Below are 23,903 nucleotides of genomic sequence, written 5' to 3'. Positions count from 1 at the left end.
AAACCCTCTCTTCAGCTTTTTCCAAGCCATCAAGTGAGTGCTGTCCAACATATATATTACTGATAAACATTAGCTTCTCACAGTATTTTAATAATACTGTGAGAAGCTAACACAAGGTGTTCATTACCATTGTTATAAATCATGAATAGCTTTAATACATTTAAAAAGCTTGCCTGCATTCAATCACATATTGACTTTCAGTAGTGGTACCTTATCTTATTTGCAGGGCAAGTAATGTGTTTAAATAGTGGTTTTCTTCCTGCTATGCCATCTTGTTAATGGGATTTTGCAAAGACATGAAAGCATGACTAATGCATGCAGTGATAATTTACAACGTTCATATGGAGATAAAGCAAAGCCTATTGTCCACTTGTAAACCACTACTACTGTTTTACCATCTGAGGTATTATATTTTTTTATTTTATTTTCAAATAAGTTCCCTTCAAATTATACATTGTCACCCATCAAACGGCAGACTGATCTTAACTTATCCCTTTCCCTTCCCTGTTTTGCCTGAGTAGTCACCTAAAGGACTTGAACCCAACAATGGCGGTCGGCCCCAACAATTCATTCATCACTTTGACAAATGTCAGGAAAAGCTTCTGTATTAGTAAACATAACCCATATCCAGTGGATTTGGGCTTCTGCCCTCAGGAAGTGGGTTTGTTTTGGTGGTTTCCTGTCAGGGTCTGGTGGCTTGACCGGTTAGGGGTTTGGCACAACCAGGGTGGGGTTTCAGATCACCTGGTCTTTGTGGTGATGGTGGGGGCTGATGGGAAGGGTTTTGTCAATGTCATGGTCTGGTGCTGCTGCTGGCATCAGCCTCAGTTCAAAGCCATCTCCCCCAGCGGCAAGGATTTCCCTAACGGTCCGCTTGACAGTCAGGTCTTGGTAAAACTACTAATTCAATACAAGAGAAGGGTTTGCTCTTTCTAAACCTTTTACAATTCTTCTCTCTATGTTCATTTTCTCTTTTTTAATAGCCAAAACATGTGCCAAGAAGGACATTGTCATCAGTGTTTACCTTTTAGCCTAAGCCTTTGTATACATTCACGTTGGCTATTCATCAGACACGTGAGCCTGTGCTATGCCTGTATGCTGGGTTCAGATGTGAGGCGAGAACAGGACTGATTCCAGTTTCTTCTTTGAGTCTCCACCAAGGCAGAAATTTGAAAAATTCAGCAGCGTTGTTGCTCCGGCAGCAGCAGCAGCTCTTAGCAGCGGTACTCTGGAGCCCTTGTGGTTTCTGGGGCATTTCTCGCTACGCAGCCTTGTAATCTTGTGGTCGGGGGAGTGATTACGTTGAGTTTGTTTATTGTCCAAGCGTTTGTAGCCTTGTGACTGCGCTGTTCTCTGGCAGTATTTCTGAAAAGGGCCGTCCCGATGGTTCCCAATGGGGTTTAAGATGATGTTATGGTTGCGCTGTTAACTTTTTCTTTGCCCTTATCGGGGCTGTTGTTGGCTCTTTAGCCTAGAAGAACAGAGCTGTCCTTCACTCAAGCCATTAGGTAACGGTAAACTTAAATCTCCTTTTGTAGGAACCTGGCACATAAACGAGCAAGGGATCCGATCCAAAACAAAACACAGTTGGACTGGGGCCCGCTGCTTCCCCCTCCTCCCGACCCTCGCCATTTTAAAATGGGCATGCTGCTGGGAAGAGAAGCTTTACTGTGGTGTGTGTGTGTGTGTGTGTGTGTGTGTGTGTGTGTGTGTGTGGGGGGGGGGGGTTGGGTCACATGACTAGGTTAGTCATGAGGGGGGTCTTTTTCTACATCTACATCATAGTCACAATAGCGATAACAAAATTGTAATCAGATAACGAATGACTAATAAATGTATGCTATTACACTATTAAAGATACTCCTTCAGGAAAAACGTGGGCTACGCGTCTCCCCTGTAAATGGGAGGGCTTATTTTGATTACTGGACGACGAGAAGAACTGGCAAAGGAGAAGCCCAGGTCAGACTCCAACTTTCGTAAGGACAGACAAAAGGCCGACACTAACATGAAGTTATGGGCTGAGCTTATGGTCCTGCACTGGCTTCCATGACAATCAAACAGCTGCTGCCACAAGTCATCCCACAGGAATCCAGTCAGCAGAATAGAATCCAGTCAGCAGAATAGACAGCCTTTTTGTTAAGACACTTTGGGGCGCCAACTTATCCCCCCCCCCTGCTCCCTCTCCCTGCGGAGTCGGTGTCTACAAAGTGGGTTTGATCGATGAATCATCTGTGAATTCTCTACATCTGGTAAGAGTTTGGAAATCTGGAGAAGCTGTTGGAGAAGGGGGGGGGGGGGGGGGAAGCGTGAGCTGGAAAGAGCGTATGCAAGACTGCGAATGCCGAGTGGAGAACCCCCTCTCCCCCACCCACCCGTTTTGTAATGCAGGCAATCTGGTGAGAGAGAAGCCAAGGTTCTGAGTGATAACATACCACACGCCAAAAAAAAATTCAAACCAAAATTATCCTTCATTGTCCGAAGGTATAGGACTATCTTGGCTCCTCTAACCTGTTTGCAAATCATGACATGCGCCAAATTGTCTCCTGTTTCACTTTGTATTGGCTGTGCTGAAATTAGCACAGCGTTCTGTCTGCTTGCATAATAAACAGGAACAAAGGCGGGAAAACTGATAATATCACGATCATTGGCTTTCCTCTCTTTTGAAGTAGAGAATGCAAGGTTTGCAGTCAGGTAGGTGTTGAACAACAGCTCCCCTTGATGCCGAATTTACATTAGCCCTCCGGTTGACCACTCATTTCCTTCTGTTGCTACTAATCAGGTCGTCTGGTGGCGTCTGAAATTAGTACGAAATTAGTAAAACATTAGTATGCTCCCATGCTTAAAAACCCTGCCCCCATGGGGCTGAAGTTTGGTGTGTGTGTGTGTGTGCAACTGTGCATGCATGTCTGCAGACAGCACGCGTGCACACGCATAAACAACACCCTCCCCAAGAGTTGTGTTGCTGTGAACCATGTGCGCCTGTGTCTGGCCATGGCGTCCTCAGTCCTGGTTGTGGGGTTCACGCTCGGGGCCTGGGGCTCGCCTGGACTCTCCTTCCCAGCTCCTCCACTGTTTGTTTGGAATGGCCGTCCCCCGGCAGCCCACAGAGTGCTAGCAGCGGACCACATGGTTGCAAGATGTGGGCCTCTCGCCCGCCAGCCCGCTCGCCTTGTCTGCAGCGTCGGGGAAACTTCAGAGAGGGAGACAGAGCACTGTGCCGAAACCTTTCTGATCTCCAAAGTGCCGTAAGGATCTTCTTATTTGTTGCCTGGAATCTCGGTTGCAGGTTAAGCATATGGAGAGGGCGTGGGGATCAAGGGGGGGGGGATAAATGTGCTGACCTGATTGGAACCGACATCGAACCCCCCAATCGCTCCACCGAGTTGTGCTCGGCTTCTCCGGAGCTATTCTCTGACAGAACCTCCACATGTCATCCACTTTATCATTGACACATCCAATGTATCATCAACGCGGTTTCAGTGTGTTTTTGTAGCAGCTCAGACCTCTAGCGTCTTGTTAGTTCAAGATTAGACACGGCTCTTCCTTCTCATGCCTCTGTTTCTCTGGTTGGTGAGCTTGTAAAAAAACAAACAAAAGGAGGGTGGCCTCGAGCTGGTGTTAGCTTTGTGTACACCATCACTGTTCTTCGCCTGGCCATAAAGTGCCATTTTTATGGCAGGAAGTATGTGTGTGTGCGTGGGTGTATTATCTGTCTCATATACAGGTTATCATTGCACTAGTTTATGACTTCGAAATGGAGGACATTAAAGAGCCTTCGGCCGCCGACCAGGTCATAACTGATCACCTCCTGCTTGCTGTGAGCAAAGTTCACACAGCCTTAATGTGATGGGTATTATGGGAAGGCATGGGCTTTGTGTCTGTGGTTTCTGCAGCGGTTTTAATTGTGCCATAGCGTAGGTTAGTTTTCATTATATTTAACTCGCTGAGGGGAACTTGGTTGGTTTATCCTTGTTTTTTTTTTAGGGCCTTGTCTACCATCCGGGGGAACGATCTAGATTTGTGTTGTTTCAGGTGACCTCTACCACCCGCTCTGCTGACCCAGGCAGTTGTCGTTTGACCTGGCCGTTCGGCCGGCTCGCTGAATGGTTTTCTGGTGCTCGGGGGGCAACAGGTGGTCGAAACTTTGGTACACTCACTGCTGGCTGACCCCATTTTCTGTGAGGTGTCTTCTCTAAGAAGCAACCAATGCTTTACATTTCCCCCAGCAATCGCAGACTCAGATGGCAAATCAAAAGAATGGAGGATTTAACACGGTGTCATTGGCCTGGTGGAGATGAGGTTTGGTTCCTCTTTGTCGAATGCATTTTAAATGCAGAGTTCCTCCTCTCTGTCCTTAATCTCAAAGCAGATTTAATGTGTTAATGACGGGCCTTGGGGGAGGGGGTTGGGGAGCTAGGCATTGTTAAATGGGTTCAGGGTTGAAAGTGTGGGGCACTTCCTTACCTCCCTTCTCCCTTCTACCCCCCATTACCACCACCACCCCCACCCTGATCTCAGCTGCCCTCCAAACCGACGCCTCCCTACAGTGCTGAGGGAGTAGAGGTCACCCTGACTTCTGTGGTCACCAATGGCTATCAGATAGCTGGGGGAACGGAGAAGTAAAACATTGGTGAAATGTTAGCATGTGCGAGTAGATTATCATGTTTGAGTTACTTTGCAGTGTACTTTGTAGAGAGTACATCCCTGGACCAATACCAACTCTGCTTCTATACTATATGTGCTGGACTGGTAAAACTATTTAGTGACAAACTACTCAGCCAAGGATGCAGTTTACGAAATGTAACATCTCTTATCCTTCTAACACTTCTCAAATCTAGCACTGGGTTTGGGTGGGGATTAGGGGCGTAGATTTCACCTGACTAATGTCAAACAGCCATGCCCATTTGGATAAATAGCCCAGACTTGTTAAACAGCCATTCTAATTGTACCGTGCCATGGAAAGCACTCTTTGCAACACTCCATGCATTGTTTTATTTTGCTATAGTTCATCACCGCTTGGTCTCCTGATGTTTTAGGTCTTATAAAAATTAAGTTTAAGGAGATGGGCTGTTATTAGCATTATTATTATTTTTTTTTAATTGGGCTAAATCTGTGTGTTTGTATATTTAAATAAGTTGCAAGCAAGGATGGCCTATTACAGCCAGCTTTTCTTGTGCTGTTTAAACACAATCCTATTGGGGTGAATGCTTGTAAAATAGCAAGTTCAGGGGTCGTCTGAAAGGCATTAGACACAGTTAGTATTGGTGCGGCCCCCCTCCCCACCCCCACTGCAAGCTGAAGACAGAGAGGAATGAGAAGGAAACGGGCGTTATCTCCATGCCTTACAGAAGGTGTTCAAATGGTGTGACCCTTATCTTCCTGCCTATCTGATCGGCACAAAGATTACTCTGGGTGAGTGAGGCGGTAAGAAGAATGGTTGAGTGATCGCTGCGTGCCCCACCCCTCTTGTGTGATGTTACTGGGTGGACTTCACACAATCTCACACGATCACGCACACACGCACGCCATGTACAAGATCCGTTTAGTTTGACCTTCAGCACCAGGAAACTGGGATTACCAATGTCTTTTGTTATGTCTCCCCTTCTCTCTTTCTATTTAAATAATTTCATTAATCTATTTTAAGGCTCTCACATCTCCGTAGTTCCTATCTTGTTGTCCTTTGACATGCAAATACAGCGTTTCCTTGCACTTTGCTTGCTGAGGCAGGCTGCTAACACTATGGTAACCTGGAAGACGGATGGACGAATAAATCCATTTATGATGCCAATGACGTAGATACCTGTCCTTTCACTTTGAACCCTATTTGTATGATGAAATATATATATATTTTTTACTTAAGTAAGTAAGCATATGTTGCTGTTGTTGCCCTATCGTTATGGCATAACAAGCTACAGTACTGAAATCCAGCAGACTTGCGGCTGCTGTAGGATTCTTGTTTGCCTTTGTGTGTGTTTGGTGGGGAGGGGGTATTCTATGCCTGTTATGTTGAAAACACACTGTTGAGTGTTTTACCAGATGACGGTGCTCACTCTCTCTATGGTTGTGGTGAGGGCAGCGTACTCGCCTCCTCCTCCCTGCCCTCCTCCCCCCCTTGGGCAGGCGTTCCACAGGAAAACCCTGTGATTTTTCACTTAGCTCCAGCATAACAAGTTAATTGCCTCCTATTGCAGCGGACGACGATTTAGTGATCTGCGGCACAATGGTGGGAGGTGCAGCAGTGAATGATCATGATGTCACACACACCTCCCTGTCAGGTCTCTGCCTGGAGGGCAGGCACATGCTCTGCTATTATCCTGTCACACACACCAGGTTGAACAAGGGAGTCGGGATGAGTGGTCATCATACACAGGGAGAGCGGAAAGGGAAAGCCACTGTAACAGTGGGGGGGGCAAACATTGGGCTGAGATTGAAATGAATCTCGTGCAAATAAACATGTTTGTGCGGCTCAAGCGGTGAAATCTTTGCAGAAAACTGAATTTGTTTATACGTTTATACAGAATAAGCTGCAGATACATGTTATGGCACAATATGTTTCACAACATACTAAATAAGGCTTCTGGAATCCTTTTTGGGCACACTAACCAGTACTGAAAGAGTGCAAACAATACCTCACCCATGCCTCTCCAGACCGCCCCCCTCCCAAACTGCCCTACAGTGGTCTTTTGAGGCCATAGTGGGACCTGGTGGAATGTTGAGCGTCAGGTACATGTCCGGGACATACACTAGTGGATGAACAACCGGGGGTTTATTTGCAGCCCCGTGAAACAATCCCAGGCCTTCTCTCTCAGGTCTGACGCGAGTGGGGACCGAGGGACAGTGGGCTTGCATTGTTTACCTCGGTCTTAAACACACACAAACACACACACACACACACAAATACACCCAAATACCAAAATAATGACCTGCAGCCGCCTTACTGAACTAAGGATGTGTGTGTGTATGGGGGTGATTTTGTGAGTGAGAGCTGGCACTGGGTTTGCATGAGAGGGAAATTAGTTGCATATAGTGTGGGAATTATTATCTGAAATCCAGGTGTATCACATCCCCACAGATCTACACTACCTTTCGTTTGTTCCGTCTCGCTCTGTCTCTGGGCGGCGCTGGTAACGCTATACCAGTTGACAAATCACTCTCTAATAAGCCGCTGTCCAGGTAAAGTGCCAGCTATTAAATATGCTGTTCGCCTTAAGTGCAAATTGAGCGCCGTGCAGATGAATGGCTGTGGGCTGTTAGGGAAGTGAGCCAGCAGGGACACACACACACACACCCGCTGTATCAATAGTATTGATCTGGGCTGCTGAGCATAGGAACTCCTGTGTTCTCAAACACACGACCAGCAGAGAGAGGGAGGAAGGGGGGGGTATTCCTCCAATTGAACAAATGTAATCCAGTTGGGCAACAGTCGATGTTCCTTTGTTACCTGTTTTTAATCTAACACCATGGTTTCAGTTTTGAACTATGAATCGCCTATCTACCACTTTCGCGTACATAGTAATAACTGTTTGTTGGATGTTCATTGCTCTTTTTCCTTTTTTAGAAATCTTGGACACAACAAGCTCACCAGCATAAATTACGAAGCCTTGGCCAACCTTCCCAACCTGCGAGAACTGTAAGTCATTCAACACAACCTGTCATTAACATGGAAAACACCCCCAGACACCTCCCGTGATGTGTATCAGGGGGTCGTTTCCTTCCAGGAGGGGGGGTTGATTTGTGTGTTGGCTACGTTTTAACTCTTAAATGAGCGCCTTTGTGTTGGCTGCGCTATCGATCGGCTGACATGACAAACCCGTTGGTGCTCGTCAAGTCGATCACAAAGGGCTAGCTTTTCACTTTGAGATCGTGGCAGACTATGTTTAGTGCAGTGTGTGTGTGTGTATAAATATGTGTGTTTGTGTGTCTTTTCACATGTAAATCAAAAAATGCTATTTCACTCACCAAGCAAGTGTGATTTCCAGGTAATTTAACCACGATAGGGGGGGGGGGGGATTTAACACCTAGTATTGCTGATGCATATCCAGGCAGCATCCTGGCGTGTATCGCCAGGCAGGCACAACGGCCAATTGAGAATAAAGTGGTGGTTTTTCTATATAAAGTCCCTCCCCATCACCCGACACCGTGGCCAACGCTGGCCTTGTAAATATTTAATACCACGAGGGTCTGGTCCTGAGTCGCTCAGCGGAGGCATGTGGGACACACACATAGACACACACTCACACACAAACAAGCTGGATCAGCAGTGACACACTCTGGTGACATCCGTGGCAGGCAGGAACCAGACACGGTGACATATGTGGCAGAGACATCTGTTTCACGTTCATGTTATTTAAGGTTTTTCTGGAAAGGGGAAGACTTGTCACTCGCTCTGCACAACCAGACCTGTCATGGAACGTTTTGATTGGTCACAGTTGTACCAGGAAGAGATTATCCTTATTTTGAAATGCTATTGTGGATAGATCAGGGTTTTAGTCTCTTGTGATTTATGTCTGGATTTTTATTTATTTATGAAAAATACAATGACGTTTTTAGGGATCTACTGCATATCCTGTTATGGTAGAATTCCTTTTAGGTAGATGTATTAATAATTGTGTAGTTGTCTTACACTCCATTTTTTTGTGTTTATTTCCAGGCGTCTGGACCACAATGAACTGACCTCCATACCAGAGTTGGGACAGGCGGCCTCCACGATTGCATTGCTCTACCTGTGAGTACTGTCCCACTTACATTTCCTGCAATTGTCGTCACATGTTTGATGACCCCATTCGGAACAGACCATAAATCATCTTCTGTGGAGCGATCTTTGTGACAGTTTGGAGGAGGCCGTGGATGAAACACAAAAGTCTCCCCTCCCGTTCCTCATGGGCCTTGCTGGCACTAATGCCAGCCGAAGCGTTGGCAGCCATGAGTGTGTGGTCAAGCAACTGACCAGTCATGTACGGGTTGGACGGGTTGTTCCCATGACGCGCGGCCATTGCTGTTGCGTCCTCCTTGTAAAACCCTTTTCTGTTGGCCCTTACTGGCCTCCTGCTGAGAGATTTACTGCCCTATTTGGGGAGAGGCAAAGCAGCACATATGTGTTTGTGTGTAAATGTTTGTCTGATTCCTCTTGAGGATAACGTAGAAGATATCATTTTTTTTTGGTTAAATTTGATTTAGATGATAACAAAATGGATAATCTGATTTGAAAGTTAATGTCATCACTGACACACTGCCAAGGAATAGACCTCGCTTGGCATGTTTTGCTGATCAGCCTCCAAGGGCTCTCTCTCTCTCTCTCTCTCGCTCTAGCTTCCCATTTAACCAGAAAACAACAAGGCAAAGACCCCATAGCTATAATAGCGCTAGCCATTCCACCCAGGCAGTCTGTGTATTTCCTTCTGCACCTCGCTAGCTCGCTCACCCTTACCCTGCTAGTAAAACGCCCAGCTGTCGACCGCTATGCCGCTGGTTAGCCCCAAGGCCGTCTCTGTGTCATCTGCCTTCTCAGAAGTCGTCCAGACATCGCCCATGATTCACAAGGGAAGTTCAAGGTAGCGTTGTGCAACACTCAGTTTCCATGCTAGCTTTTGTAGTGTTTATTAAAATACATACACTGTGAAGTTTGTTCTGCAGGAGTTGTCCTTTACCTGCACCATTACTCTCCTCTTGGTCTTTTTCTACAAGGCAGGGGATTGGTGGTTGGGCAGGGGTGGCGGCGGTGGTCTTTTTTTGCCTGACTTATAGCCTGTTGCTATGGGAAAGCCTGCAGTGAGAAGGTGTGTGTGTGTGTGTGTGTGTGTGTGTGTGTGTGTGTGTGTGTGTGTGTGTGTGTGTGTGTGTGTGTGTGTGTGTGTGTGTGTGTGTGTGTGTGTGTGTGCGCGCGCATGTTTGAGTGGGAGTGCGTACGTGGGGGAGGGGGTGTTGGTCATAGCTTTACGAAGCCGCACAGCTGAAGGCCCATCGGAGCTCTTGCAGCTGCAGCTGTCAATCAGAATGCTTACTGTAAAATGGGTGACAGGGAGCATGTGTGTGTGGGGGGGAGTGAGTCTATGCATGTGTGTGTGTGTGTGTGTGTGTGTGTGTGTGTGTTGGGGGGGACGGTAAGGGAGTAGCGGCTAGGTCAGCGTGACATCATCATGACTGTTGGACAAAGAGGCGTGGCTGTGAAGGAGGAGGAGGAGGATGTGGTGAAGGCAGGATATGGGGGAGAGAGACGGCGAGCGAGATAGAGAGGGAGAGAAAGATGGGAGAAGGAGAGATCTGATGTGTAGGGTTGTGTACACACTCCAGACTCACCTCGTGTGTGTGTGTGTGTGTGTGTGTGTGTGTGTGTGTGTGTGTGTGTGTGTGTGTGTGTGTGTGTGTGTGTGTGTGTGTGTGTGTGTGTGTGTGTGTTGAATGTGCCTTGGCGTACGCAGCCGCACGGAACGTGGATGGCAGTGCGTCGCAGACCAAATTCCTTTGCTGTGGTTGAGGATCGGCTGGAATGCCGTCCGACTGCGGGTTTGTGCGTGACAAGTGGTTTGAAGGAAGAACGCAGGCACGCACATACAGAGATCCACAGAAACACATGCACTGACACACACGCACACACACAGACACTCGCAGGGCGAGAAGATCTTTGACCTTGGACTCAGTCCTTGGGACAGACAGAGAGCCCTTCAGACGTGGCGGCCCGATAGTGTCTCTGTACTTAAGTCGCCCACATATCCGAGCTCATCATTCAGATGGACGGGACTGACTGCGAGTGACACACAGGATGAATAATGTCCTCCTCCCGCACACACGCCCATCCCACAACGACACGGAGGAGAAGCTGTTGCTGTGGGAGCCTCCACTTTGGAGCGTTGCTCATTTTGATCTGAACCAGTTGCTCGACAACTCGTCTCTCACTCACTCTTCCTTTGTTTCTGTTCTGTCTCGCTTTCTTTTTTTCTGATCGTCATCTCTATCCCTCTCCGCTCGCATTTGTCGTCTCTCGCTCTCTTCCCTCTCCCTGTTAATTCTTTATTTTCTCTCCCTCTCACTCCTTATCCATCTGATCTCTCGCCCCTCGTTCTGTTGGAGTTCATGGGGCAGAGATAAGCCACTTACAGCATTAATCTCTACGCAGTCCACTTCGTCGCCGGTGATTTCCCATCCATGTTCCGCGGACAAATTTGCTCATTTCTCAATCAGAGGGACGAGCCAGAAGGAGGCATGGCTAGAACTCCTTAGCGGGGACTTCACGCGTTCGCAAAAACAAAAACAAAGCCCCCAGGACTTGACAGCTTTTCGCTTCAAAACAAACGGGGCAGACATGGAACCGTATGCCAAGCTCCCACAGCCCCATAATGCTCTTGGCCAGCCCAGCCTGGTGTCCCACAGGCTCCCAGAATGCTCTGCCCAGCAGGAGGGCTACAAAAAGCGAAAAAGGAAAAGAGAAATCGCAAAGCAAGTTTTTTTTTTTTTAATCACCCGCTTCAAAGTGACAGCGGAGCAGCACAAAGTGGGTCTTTGTGCACTGATGGGCCAAGAGGACATCCAAGAGAAAGCCGTCCCCGGCACTCAAGATACAATCATATGGCCTGCGGGCGGATCAGATCTGTGACATAATTCTGCTATTGTCCCCGTGTTGAGATTCAAAGAAAGAGTCCATTGCCCCCTCCTCTAAACGAGCACACGAAAACCAATCCGAACAGACGCAATACTGTACAGCGCTAATGTGCCTTCAAAAGAGGTGTCAGGAGGACCAATGCCCTCTTTTGATAAGGATCTACATGGGGTTTTATGGTGAATAGCGCTTTCAGCCATCACAGAACTCTGTTGAGCTGAGCTATCGCTGGACGTGTGATAATCACTGTTTTGATAAACACAACTGTTGTGTCTGTGAGAGCGTATGTTTGCTTGGGACTTTTTCTCCCTCTCTCCTCCCTCTCTCTCGCACACTTTGTTGCTCTTCCACAGCTGCACTCAGAGTGTGGGAGAGAGAGAGATAGAGAGAGAGATGACTATGGAGGAAGTGAAGAAGGAATTTGGCCCGTGTGGACTGAGAAACAGAAAAAGAAAGAGAGGAGATTGAGAGAGGGGCCACCAGTTTGAAATAGATCTGTTTTTCCCACCAAAGGTCACCAGCTGTTGACCCCATCTCTCTCTCTCTCTCTCTCTCTTTCTCTCTCAGTCCCTCTGTCCTTCTCTGTCTCCCTTTGAACGAAGGTCCCTTTCCTTGTTTGTTTGTCTCCAACTCATCTTTAACTATTTCCGGTGCTGTTTATACAGGTGGGCCACTGTAGATTTACCCCTCCTCCCTGGCACTAAGTAAATGTGTGCGTGTGTGTGTGTGTGTGTTTGTGTGTGTGTGTGTGAGAGGGCTGGAAAGGAATGATGACTGACCTTGTTTTGATGGAGTTTGACTGGTAGAACACCTGCTTGCACGAATAGACACACAGACATGCAGACAGATGCCGCAATCTGACCAGCATCCAAACCCTCCATGGAAAGTTTTCATAAATGCTGCGTCATGCTTGAACCTCAGTGTTCTTTTTGTTTTTCTTGGTTTTGTTAGGCACCTTTGGGCCTTTGCCAAGGTTAAGGCATAATAACGTATTTGGCCAAACATTTTTAATATAAAATTTCGATGGAGCTTGTGTGCGCTCCAAAACGAACCAGGGACAGATTGATCTTGCGTCCAACTCCGGGCCCCGTACAGGGACACTAGAGCGGAGATCTTGGAAGCCTTCAAGATTTTCAACATTCAATAATTAGAAGTACCTAGCTTTGTCTTATTAAAAGGCGTCTATATTTGGTGTAATGTTTACAGATGAATTCCACCTAACCACATGGGAGAAAGTTTTCCGGCACTGAATCACACCCTAAAAGCGACCATTGTGCCATGTTTGGTTAGCTCCGTTTCATTGGGTCGAGACAATGAGCAGCCAGCTGTCACTACAACAGCACTACACTCACCACTAGTGTGATCTCAGTGCTAAAGGTTCCCACATCATTTATTGGACATTAGACTACGATCGATTCCAAATCTTTGTGTTATCTGCAATTCCCCAACATTGAGTCAAGTACAAACAACCCCCCCCCCCCTCTCCCCACAGCTCGAGTTGTTGATATTAAACACATTTTTTAAAGGAGTGGGTGTTAAAGGCGTGAGAAAATTGACTATAAAGTATACATAGTTAAGTGCGTATGCAGATGGAAAGTTGTCATAAATCTGTCCTTTTTTATTTTATTTTAAAGCTTAGCATATACGACAACATTGTCTGTAGGATTTTGGTTTTAAACAGTAGTTCTAATCCTTTGATCGGAAATGATCATCAGCAAACGGACATTACGCAGACGCCTTGAGAACCGCTCAATAAGTTATCTCCACAATCCATCGTGGTCTCAAGTGCTCTGTGAGTCCTAAATCCTCCGGGCTCCTCTGGAGAAGACTGCACGGAGGGAAACCCATGGCTCAGGTGTCCACTTGGTTGTTTATAGAGGACCAGTCCTCTGTTTGGAAGCCTTTTTAGAGTGTGTGTGTTTAGCTGCCAGAACCCAAGACCCACTCTGTACTGTGTACTCTAGTCTCTTGGCTCCTCAAGGGCCGATCTCAGAAGCTAAGAACGTTTGGTTGAGTGGGGTTTTCTCATCAGAGGAGTGGGGAAACTTGGGCAAACCTGGGTTGGGTATATTTATCGTGTGTTTCAGCAGATTCTCGACGTCCTGGGAAAAAAAAGAATAACGATTGCTAATGGTAATGGAAGAAATTGGCTAACAGTGGACCATTTCTATGCTGTTTTTCCAGACATCATAATAAGATCCGCAGCATCGATGGCACCAGGACCAGAGAGCTAGGGTCGGTGGAAACCCTGGACCTCAGCAACAATGATATCACTGAGTTGCGCACTCACTGCTTCCCCGCGGGCCTCCGAATCAAAGACCTGTGAGTACAAGCTCAGTGGAGCCTTGGAGCTCATCTGCATGAGGCATTGCAACACACTCATCAACTATATAGTTTTCTCACCCAATGCAATATTGAGTCCTATTTAATATATGTTGTTTCCTTGCTTGCTTACCTTTTTGATAATCCCAACCTATTCCAAGTTCTACCATGTTTGAGTGCTGATGTCACACCGCCCCTGATCCAATCCATTCTTTGTTGCAGGTACCTGAGCAGCAACAAGATCAATGTGTTGGAACTGGGGTCTCTGGACCACCTCGGGTCCACGCTGCAGGTGCTCAGACTGAGCAGGAACCGGATTGGCCAGGTCCCGGTACGGGCCTTCCAGCTGCCCGGCCTCACCCAGCTGTGAGTACCCGACACACAGGTTTTATTTACGCCGTTGTAAAGACTGCGCTCACCCAGGAAGCAGGGCTGGGCTCTCTTCTCTTAAAGGGGAACGGCGAATAAAACAAAGGTCATTAGTGTGGGAGAAAAGAAAGGGCGCTTCGGACTGTAATCCGATTCTTCAGGCTTCCATTGGATTAGGAAAAAGGAGAAGAAAGAAAAGTGAAAACACGCTAGGCAGCTGTGTGTTGGCCTGCTGCAGGCTTTCTGTTGGTTGGGAACATCTGAGAAACACAATTCAGCTGGAGAGGAAATAACGTTGATTAGGTTTGGCTGTAAAATAAGCAATAAGCAATAAACACCAGGCGACAATGGGGGGAAAAAGGGAATTGTCCTTTCCAAGTGAATTATAATGTTTACGGTTGCAGGGGGTTCTGGCAAAGAAGAGAGAATACAAAAATAATATATATATATACATAAAGAAGAAGATGGATAGATAAACACGACGGCTCACGGCGACTAAGGAAACGGTTGGCGGTTTTAAAAGGGAAGGGGTATAAAAGGGAAGAGGAGGTGGTGCTGGCGTGTTTATCTAGCGCTGTGTGTTTAACATTCAGAACCCCATTAGTGTTGAGCTACATGTCTGGGGGTGTCCGCCTGGGTAAACACGCCGTACTGCAGGTGATTTACAGCTTCACCTCCACATCCCCGCGAGCTGTGCTCTCCTTCCCTGATCCAGGATCCATTGTCCCAGTCCAGCCCCCCCCCCCACACACCTCCCACCCCTACCCTCCCACACCCTCCCATCCAACCACACGCCTCCAGGCCCAGCGTGTAGAGCCAAGACCCATCCGTAGCTCAACACCTTCATTCTCTGCCCTATGAAAAGGCACACATGTAAAAGGTTCTTCTATAGCTCCAGCGGTTACTTCAGGGGCCCTTTGTGGGACAGGTGGCCCCTAGTGACACTGTATCTGCCAACGCTGGTGGCCATACACGCCGCACACAAAAGACTGTGTGGAATGGATGTTTATGCTCCCCGTGCCAGGGGCCATTACATCCCTCATGCACGCACTCACACAATGATACATGCATGCATTCACATGCACACACACACGTGCAATAGGTGTACGGGGTTGAACTTCACACGCAGATAAAGCTGACTCTTTTGACAAGGTGGAGGGAAGAGAAACTGTATTTATCAGACCCCTGCCATCTTCTCACATTTTATCTTTTTCATCTCACCACAACAAATATCAGCCTTTTCACATTCTTGCTCTGTCCTCAACTTGACCCCCCCAGGATTAAGCCATGTTCATGTGCTGGAGGGACTTCGTTGTCCCGCACACAGACATACATACACACATACACACACACACACGCATACATACACACACATACACACACACACACACACACACACACACACACACACACACACACACACACACACACACACGCACACAAACAAACACCAGTGGGCCCCTGAGTGCCACAGGTGGAAGAAATACAGCTACAGCCCAAGAATGCTGCCATGGGCCAGGTGCTTGCAAGCACCCAAAAAAAAAATCACCTCCTCTTGTATGCCGAGGGATTCTCCGGCTTTGACTAAGGTGTGATGGATGCACATGCAGCATGAGGGCACAGCATTCCACAGCTGGGATAGGCTGTTGGATATACAGAGCAGTCAATAGGTGGAGGTTGTTTTTGGCCTCGTTGTACAGTGAGATGGTTTCATTCCCTTGGAGAATAAGTATCATCAACACAAAAGAGGTTTCTTCCCTCGTCGTCTTTTGTTAATCCACTCTCGGTGTGTTTATGCGTGTCTTTCCCTGCAGTGAGCTGAACAGGAACCGCATCCGTCAGATAGAAGGGCTGACCTTCCAGGGTCTCTCCAGTCTGGAGGTGCTCAAGCTGCAGAGGAACAACATCAGCAAGCTGACGGACGGGGCCTTCTGGGACCTGGCCAAGATGAAGATCCTGTGAGTGATTTGTGGTGCATGTGTGTGGCGGATGGTTGGCTTACCCTATTCCGGTGCACTGCAGGTTAGCAGCCTCACCCAGCCCCTGAGCCATATCAAGCTAACCCAGGCCAGGTGAGGCTGCTCAAAAACGGCAGTCAACCACAAACGTTCCCATGGTTGGAGATGGGATCCCACAGTCAAACGTGCAGACTAATAATAACCACGCTATGTTAAAACTGGGTTCATTGGTTGTAGTTCCTTTTTTGTGTTTGCTTGGCATAGCCGCTGGTAATCCGAGTGATTATCCTGAAACGTGCTTGATGTATGATGCTTTGTCATGAAAAGATATGGATACCATGCACTAGGGTAGCACAATGGTTAGGGTTTGACTCCCTGCCAAAAGATTCTCGCGTTGTAAGCAATAAGTCTGCAGTCTACCTGCCGGCACCACTGTGCAAGATACCTAACAAAACACCTTTTAATGACGTCAAAAGAAAAGTTGCTGATCTACTGTTAACCATAGAATGACGTAGATGTAAATCTGTATGCTAACCGGTCCCTGCACCTGCTCCACAGTCACCTGGACTACAACAGCCTGAGGGAAGTGAACAGCGGCTCGCTGTACGGCCTGAGCTCCCTGCAGCAGCTCTTCCTCAGCAACAACTCCATAGCCCACATCAACCCGGACGGGTGGAAGTTCTGCCAGAAGCTCCGGGAATTGTACGTTTAACATTTATTCTTATACATATATATATATATATTTATACCTTTCTGTTCCACCTCACAGCTCCTACCCCAGACCATATTTAAAACGATTTTGGCCGTTAGACGTAGCCTGACAGATCATATGTTATCCGCAGTGGTCTAGAAGCCTCCAGATAAGCCTGTTTATCCCATAATTAGACCTGAGCTCAGAGGTACTTAGCCCTCCGACAAGAGTTTTTGTTGCAGCTCCGAGGCGTGGTGGTGTTGACGGGGTTAAGCAAACTGGTTTGTAATCCTGCGCCGTTTGTGTTGCGGTAACGGCACCGCAGAATCATCCCAGTGCTCTTTGTCCCAATGATCAGGGGAGTTCCTTATCTGACATCTCTCCCAGCTTTTCACCGTCACGTGGTCAGGTGCTGCTTTTTGTTGGGCACCCGTTGGTGTTCTTAGGCGCACACATTTGTTTGCCTCTTGCAACTAAACAGAAACTACATCAAGGCCCAGAGTGTTTTTTCCCTTCCTTTGTTCGCCCCTAGATGGGCGTCTGGGTCTGCTACTAGGGCCTGCATCATTCTCTTCTCTCTCTCTACAATTTGTGCCAGTCCTCCTGTAATACAATTTTATGATTCAGAATCCAATGATGTGATGTTACCCGTCTAGTCTGTTAGGTGTGTGCGGGCAGCTAGTTAGTGCATTGCAACCAGTCTGGGCTCAGTGTTTCTCCACATGAGCGGTCAAGCAGAGCCAAAAGTCTGGGCCCTAAACACAAGCAGCCAAGGGCCATAGAGAGGCCAATAAAACACACAGTGCCCATAATGCTGAGTTCGTCCTTGTTAAAAAACAAAACACCTGGGGAAGTGTTTTGTCTCGGTCTCAGGTGTGTTAACGTATTTGAAGTCTGGTTGATCTTTTGGGTTTTTGGTATGAATGGAAATCAAAACCACGCAATGTTATGTGGGTCGGAGCTGACGGCTTTCCGACCTTTTCTAAAATGGTTACAATTTGGCCTGCGAAGGACTGTAGCCAATCCTGCTGAACGTAAGGTTTAATAATGCAGAATCAAGTTTAGAAGCCATCATATGCTCTCGACAGAAAGTGCTTTATAGAAGCTTCTCCCTTGGCACTGCTTTCAAAGTAAGCGGCCGAAAATCAACGGACAAGCCCATGTGGCATACAGAGGATCTATCCCTTTGCAGTCAATTCTAATCCAGACCTTTTTACACTCCTAATCCTTCCCGTTTTTTTTTTATCGCAAAAGAGATATGATGTTTCCATGGTTATGACAGTTTAGCACACACTTTTGAAGTGCAGTTGCGGACATATTAGGAGGACATATAATTATTTTTCATTAATATCGGGCGGTCCATTTTCAGACGTCTTGTGGTAAAGTCCTGCTGGAAAAAAGCATCACTGTAGGGGCCAGTAGACTGCAACTACGAGGAAACCCTTTCTTAATGGAGTCTCCGTTACCCCTGCTCGCTGCCAACCTTCTCCTTCTCCCAGACCTCACATTATGATTCTTTGCTACACTCATTTTCCCCCAACTCTTGCGCTCTCTGTGTATGTCTCGGTTCCGCCTCACTCTCTCGGGCCTCCTTCCTAGTCTGACTCTGCCTCTCCCTCTCTCTCCAGGAATCTGTCGTACAATAACTTGACCCGTCTGGACGAGGGCAGTCTGGCCGTGCTGGGGGACCTCCACAGCCTGCGTCTGGGACACAACTCCATCAGCCACGTCGCTGAGGGCTCCTTCCGAGGCCTCAAGTCTCTGCGTGTTCTGTAAGTACCCACCGACCCAGCCACACACACAAACCCTTGCCCTCGCCAGCACCACCAGCACCTCCACCACCGCCATCCACCCAACACAAACCTTGCCCTTACTGCTAATAGAGCGAGAAATATGCCTCTCGGGTGCAGTGAAAGTGGAGAGGTTTTTAATATTGGCCTGGCCCGCAGGGTGATAGTTAATATGGGGCCTATGAGGCCTCATTGGTTCTAGTCAGCAGGCTGGTTCACTCCTCGAGGGCGACCAGGGTTTAGGACGTTTTATCTCATTTGCATTGCAGTTTATTCAATGGCTCGACACTTTTTTGTTGTCCCATATGCCGCTGAGTCTATTGGACCTTTTATTTCATTCACATTTTTTCCGCTCTGTCCGTTGGTAACGGAGTTGGATGCACATGTCTCCTCATGCTTGAATACCGGACACCGGTTTTGTTTAGTGCCATGAAAAGCACGTTGGGAGTTTTCTGTCCCCTCTCTGTTCCAAACAGTTTCGCGAAAAGCCAGAATAGGCCAGAGAGATGAAAAGAATCAAATGCAGAAAAGAGAGTGACTTAGTAGGGGGAGAATGCCAGGAGAAAGGTTTGGGCAAAGGGGGGGGGGTTGACTTGTTAATGATGGTTTCTAACCTAAAGTCATCTTGGCTGAGGCTGTTCGCCCTGGGGAGAGCCAGTAGCAAGGAGGCTGTGATTGTGCTCACTAGAGGAGCTCTGTGTCAGCATGGTGAAAGGCAATGCATTCAGCAGGTCCTCTTCTGCTGCTACACATCACACTGGCTACCCAGTCGGCTAGATGCAGAGGGAATGCAGCTTCCCAGAAAGAGGGAACATAAAAGAAAGATGGAACGTCTTATAGGTTTGCCGGCAAACCTATAAGACATCATTTTTAGTTGTATAGTCCTTTGCAAGCGTCTCATGTTCCCCCTCGATTCCTCTCTATACAGGGCAGCGAATCTTCTACGTCCGCCCAATCCACGAGCAAACACAATCCCTCGATCGTCTATTTTTTTCCTTCCTCTTGCTCTATATCCCTCTCTCGCTGTGTTGTCGCCGAGGCAGGCCTAATCTAATCACTGGAGGGGGAGGCTGGGCACAGGCCTGAACCCCTGAAAGAGAGCCGGGTTGCAGCTTTAATTGGGCCCGCGCTGCTGGTCTCACTGGCATGGGGCCGGAGCCTGTGCCGGGGTGTGAAAGCTCGGCTCTGGCCAGCCTACTCACTAATTCAGCCCCCTTGCACCCGCTGGCTCCCTGCCCTGTCCCCTACCCTCTTCAACCCAGGCGGCACCCCCCCTCACACCCTCCCCCCCCCTCTCTCACACCCAACCCCATAACCCCCTCGTCTCTACGCCAACTCCCGTTCCTCCATTGCTCCGCAGCCCCCCCCAGACAACAGGCATTGAGGTGCAGCCAGCCAGAAAGAGTAGGAAATTGGCAGGCCTCAGTCGCGTCCAGCTAAGACCCAGGCCGGAGGAGGCTGGAAGCCACTGGAGGAGTGGAGGGGAGGGAGAGAAGGGAAAGATGGAAAACAGGAGGAGGGGCAGAGGGATTTAATTCAGGAGGGAAGGGGGCGGTTGTGTGTGTGTGTGTGTGTGTGTGTGAGACCATCATCCTGAAAGCCCCCCACCCTCCCCAACCCTGAAAGAAAGTCTCTTAAAGGCCATGCAGACAAAAGCATGCACCAGAGCGGCAACTCACTACCCTGTTTTCCATCTTTCTATTACCGTTCGGTAATACCGTTCCCCCCCCCCCCCGAGAGCTAGCATCGTTTGGCACAAGCTAGTTTCCAAAGCGCAATCAACAAGTGCTTTTGAAAGCAATTTCCAAGACTTCTCAAAGAGTCTTTCCCTTTCTTTCCGATTCTTCGTCGGGTTTCCTTCATTTCGTCAGTCGGGCCAGTCAACGTGCCTCCGTCTCCGGGCTAATTAAGCGGGGCATCGGCCACCGGACCGGGCCGGTGTCAGACCTGCCAACGGGCCCCGCTATCGGGCTCCCACGGGGACTTTGTGTGCCCCACCAATCCTTCCATGCCGTCATGAATTATACATGTGTTCTCCCCGTACGGGGTTGGGGCATTACACCAACACACACCCAAACCCACCCACGCACACACGTGCGCACTACACCACACACACGCACACACCACTACACACACACACACACACACACACACACACACACACACACACACACACACACACACACACACACACACACACACACACACACACACACACACACACACACACACACACACACACACACCCTGCCACCCAGTGAAAGAATGTGCAGGCAGCGCAGCGGGCAGAGAGGGGTGCCGTGCTTGAGGCCAGGTGCAGATAGAGACAGGTTGTTTGAGTGAGTGGGCGGGCGGAGAGAAGTAGAACCCGTGACTAACTGTGTTCTACCCGTCGTCCTCTGCAGGGAGCTGGACCATAACGACATCTCAGGAACAATTGAAGACACCAACGGGGCCTTCTCTGGACTGGATAGCCTCAACCGACTGTGAGTAGCCCATACCCACACATCAAGATCAGTCAGGGTTATGCCCACTTCCCCCACCCTCGACCACAACCCCCCCAGAAGAGCCGCTCATGTGACGGCTGATGAGTCCGTTATGTAAAGTTGAGGAGTTCGGGACCAAGTGGTGGGGTTTAGCCCCTCCTTCCCCTCCCCTCTATGCACTCATCAGCCTCTGAGAGCCGGGTGGAGAGGGTGGTGTCTGGCCAAGATGGTTCCCAGTGTGTGTGCAGCTGAGGAAGAAAGAAAGAGGAGAAGCACTGAGTGAAAAGGGGCTTTTTCTTCAGATCGGCAGGAGACCAGGCGGATTTTGTGCCCCTAATGCCCCCCCCACACACACACACACACACACACACTCCTCTGTCCCTGCCCCTGTTGTTGGGAACTGAGAGAGGGTGAAATTGATGGGCGGGGCCTGAACATCAAACACACTGCGGGCCCGGCCTTCTGAACACCCCCGCCCGCTTTAGTCCCGGGGAACAGCAGCAATGTTGCATCTCTGGGACAGCATAGAAAGACAGAAAGCACGCACGCACGCACGCACGCACGCAAGTACACACACACCAAAAACTTGCATTATCCATCAGAAGTTCTATTCTGACATTTTTTAGGCAGTGGTATGAGTCATCACGGCAACATCCCTCAGCGTTTAGGGAGTCTCTCTCGGTCAAACCCATTTAGATTAAATAAATGACCCTCCCCCTCGTAGCCCAGGAATGTGGGCCGGGGAGGTTTTGGCTTTGCGTGTTTGTGGGAGATGGAACTCCCCAGAAAGGTTTTGGAGATATTGCTGATCCAGTAAATAAAGAACCGGGGAAGGGGATTGAAACTTCAGCAGCAGCTCCAAGCACCGGAACATCCCAGTAGAACAGCTCTGGTTACCCGGGCTGCGTAACAGGAGTCTCCCATGTCCACGCCGCCGCTGGTCAGTAGGTCTCTGACATTCGTGTTTCAGGGGGAAACTGCTGAATAACGCTGAGGTATCCGGAGCAGTCAGAGACCCAGTGGTTAATTCCTCAGTTCCTAGCGCATGTTCACACACACACGCAAGCACGCACACACACACATGCACACGCACACACGTGCTTTTCACTAACTTGTAGTGTCCCCATTGGTGAGAAAGTACCAAGCGTTATCATGTCACACGGCCTGACAGACACACACACACACTCTGCCTCATCCTGTCAACGCTATAACATTGTAATATAGATAAAAGGCATCTTTGAAGAGCAGTACTTGGTCTCCCTACCCCCTCCGTCTGCTTAGCTAATCTCTGCACAGTTCAGATTTCCAAAACCTCAATCCCCTTGCTCTTATCAGATTCAGCCGCGCTAATTGTGCTTCTCCCTTTCGCTCTCTCCCTCCCTCCTCCCCCTCTCTTTCCCCCCTTCCCTCCCCCCCTCCCTCCCTCCCTCACTCATCCCCTGTCCTGTCCTCATGTTCTGTGTATCTCTCTCCCTCTTGCCCTCTCTCTCTCTCCACTGGCGATTGGCTCCCTGTGTGTTTGGAAACGGCAGAACTCTGTTTGGGAACAAGATCAAGTCGGTGGCCAAGAAAGCCTTCTCTGGCCTGGATACGCTGGAGCACCTGTGAGTATCCCACAATGCACTGTGGCGAAAAGCCCAATGTGCTGCCAAAAAGTTTATGTCGGAGGTGGAGTCTATCTATAATTTAATAGTGTCTTGTAAACGGAGCATGGACCTTTTTTATCGCGAGGGCCCAACTGCTTACCGCCCGTTGCTTACCTAATAGCCTAGCCCCCCTGTTAGCCTAGCATCCAGCCTCCAGTTATCTAGTGTCTAGCCTCCTCCCCCTACTTACTGAGTCACTCAAGACTTTAAACCTTTAGTTGTAACATGCATGGCTCTTTCCACCTTGTTCCAACGTGTTGTAAGGTGTCAGTGTATGTGGGCTAAGGATCTGTTTGAATTTTTCAACAGGAACCTTGGAGAGAACACTATCCGCTCCATTCAGCCAGACGCCTTCAGTAAGATGAGGAGCCTTAAGATGCTGTGAGTTCCACACACACACGCACACGTACACACACCTCTCTTCAGGGACACCCTCAAGAGAGAATATAAGAATCCCTCCAGGAAACGTATGCGATATGCTTTGGCACATTAAAAAGTGTATCAACACAAACGGTTACACTACACCTCTACCTCTCCAATCATCCGTACCCCTCGCCTCATCCTGAACTCCTCCGGTCTCCTGTGTGTGCAGGTTTCTGCAGAGCGACAGCTTCCTGTGTGACTGCCAGCTGCAGTGGCTGCCCGAGTGGCTGACCGCCCGCCGGCTGCAGACGGGGGTCAACGCCACCTGCGCCCACCCCGAGACCCTGAAGGGAACCAGCATCTTCCACGCCCCGGCCACCAGCTTTGTGTGCGGTGAGTCTCTCTCACACCCTGTGCTGCACACGCGCCAGTCGCTCCATCTCAGCAGGCATTACGTCGTGTGTTTCCTGTCTCCATATTTTGCGCTGTATTTGTTTAGTGGTGCCAAAGTGTTTATTTGGCTCGTTTTTTGCTTAGTTCGGAGCATCGTGTGTCCGGTGCCATGGCGCGTGTTAAACTGCCGGTTGCATATTTTAATTTGTCCGACAATCGGCTTCTTGAGTTCACGTGGCCACTGAAACAAGGCAGCTATAGAGAGGTTTCTGGGCAACGTCACAGCGGATTG

At 48.7% G+C, this 23,903-nt stretch overlaps 1 protein-coding gene across 1 annotated transcript in view; it reads left to right on the top strand.

Moving 5' to 3' along the window:
* lrig1 (leucine-rich repeats and immunoglobulin-like domains 1) overlaps positions 1-23,897 on the top strand; it is a 28,088-nt gene extending 4,191 nt beyond the window's left edge. Inside the window, exons 2-12 of the mRNA XM_060069315.1 lie at positions 7,559-7,630; positions 8,651-8,725; positions 13,778-13,915; positions 14,138-14,281; positions 16,099-16,242; positions 16,801-16,944; positions 18,562-18,705; positions 21,129-21,209; positions 22,742-22,813; positions 23,165-23,236; positions 23,448-23,897. Of these exons, the coding sequence (XP_059925298.1) occupies positions 7,559-7,630; positions 8,651-8,725; positions 13,778-13,915; positions 14,138-14,281; positions 16,099-16,242; positions 16,801-16,944; positions 18,562-18,705; positions 21,129-21,209; positions 22,742-22,813; positions 23,165-23,236; positions 23,448-23,856 (1,495 nt within the window). The 3' untranslated portion in view covers positions 23,857-23,897. The remainder of the gene's footprint in view (positions 1-7,558; positions 7,631-8,650; positions 8,726-13,777; positions 13,916-14,137; positions 14,282-16,098; positions 16,243-16,800; positions 16,945-18,561; positions 18,706-21,128; positions 21,210-22,741; positions 22,814-23,164; positions 23,237-23,447) is intronic.
* The last annotated feature ends 6 nt before the right edge of the window (positions 23,898-23,903 follow it).

The sequence above is a fragment of the Gadus macrocephalus genome, chromosome 13, assembly GCF_031168955.1.
Source record: "Gadus macrocephalus chromosome 13, ASM3116895v1".
Taxonomy (NCBI): Eukaryota; Metazoa; Chordata; class Actinopteri; order Gadiformes; family Gadidae; genus Gadus; species Gadus macrocephalus.
Note: the sequence above shows the minus strand (reverse complement) of the source record. Positions and strands in the feature narration are given on the sequence as shown.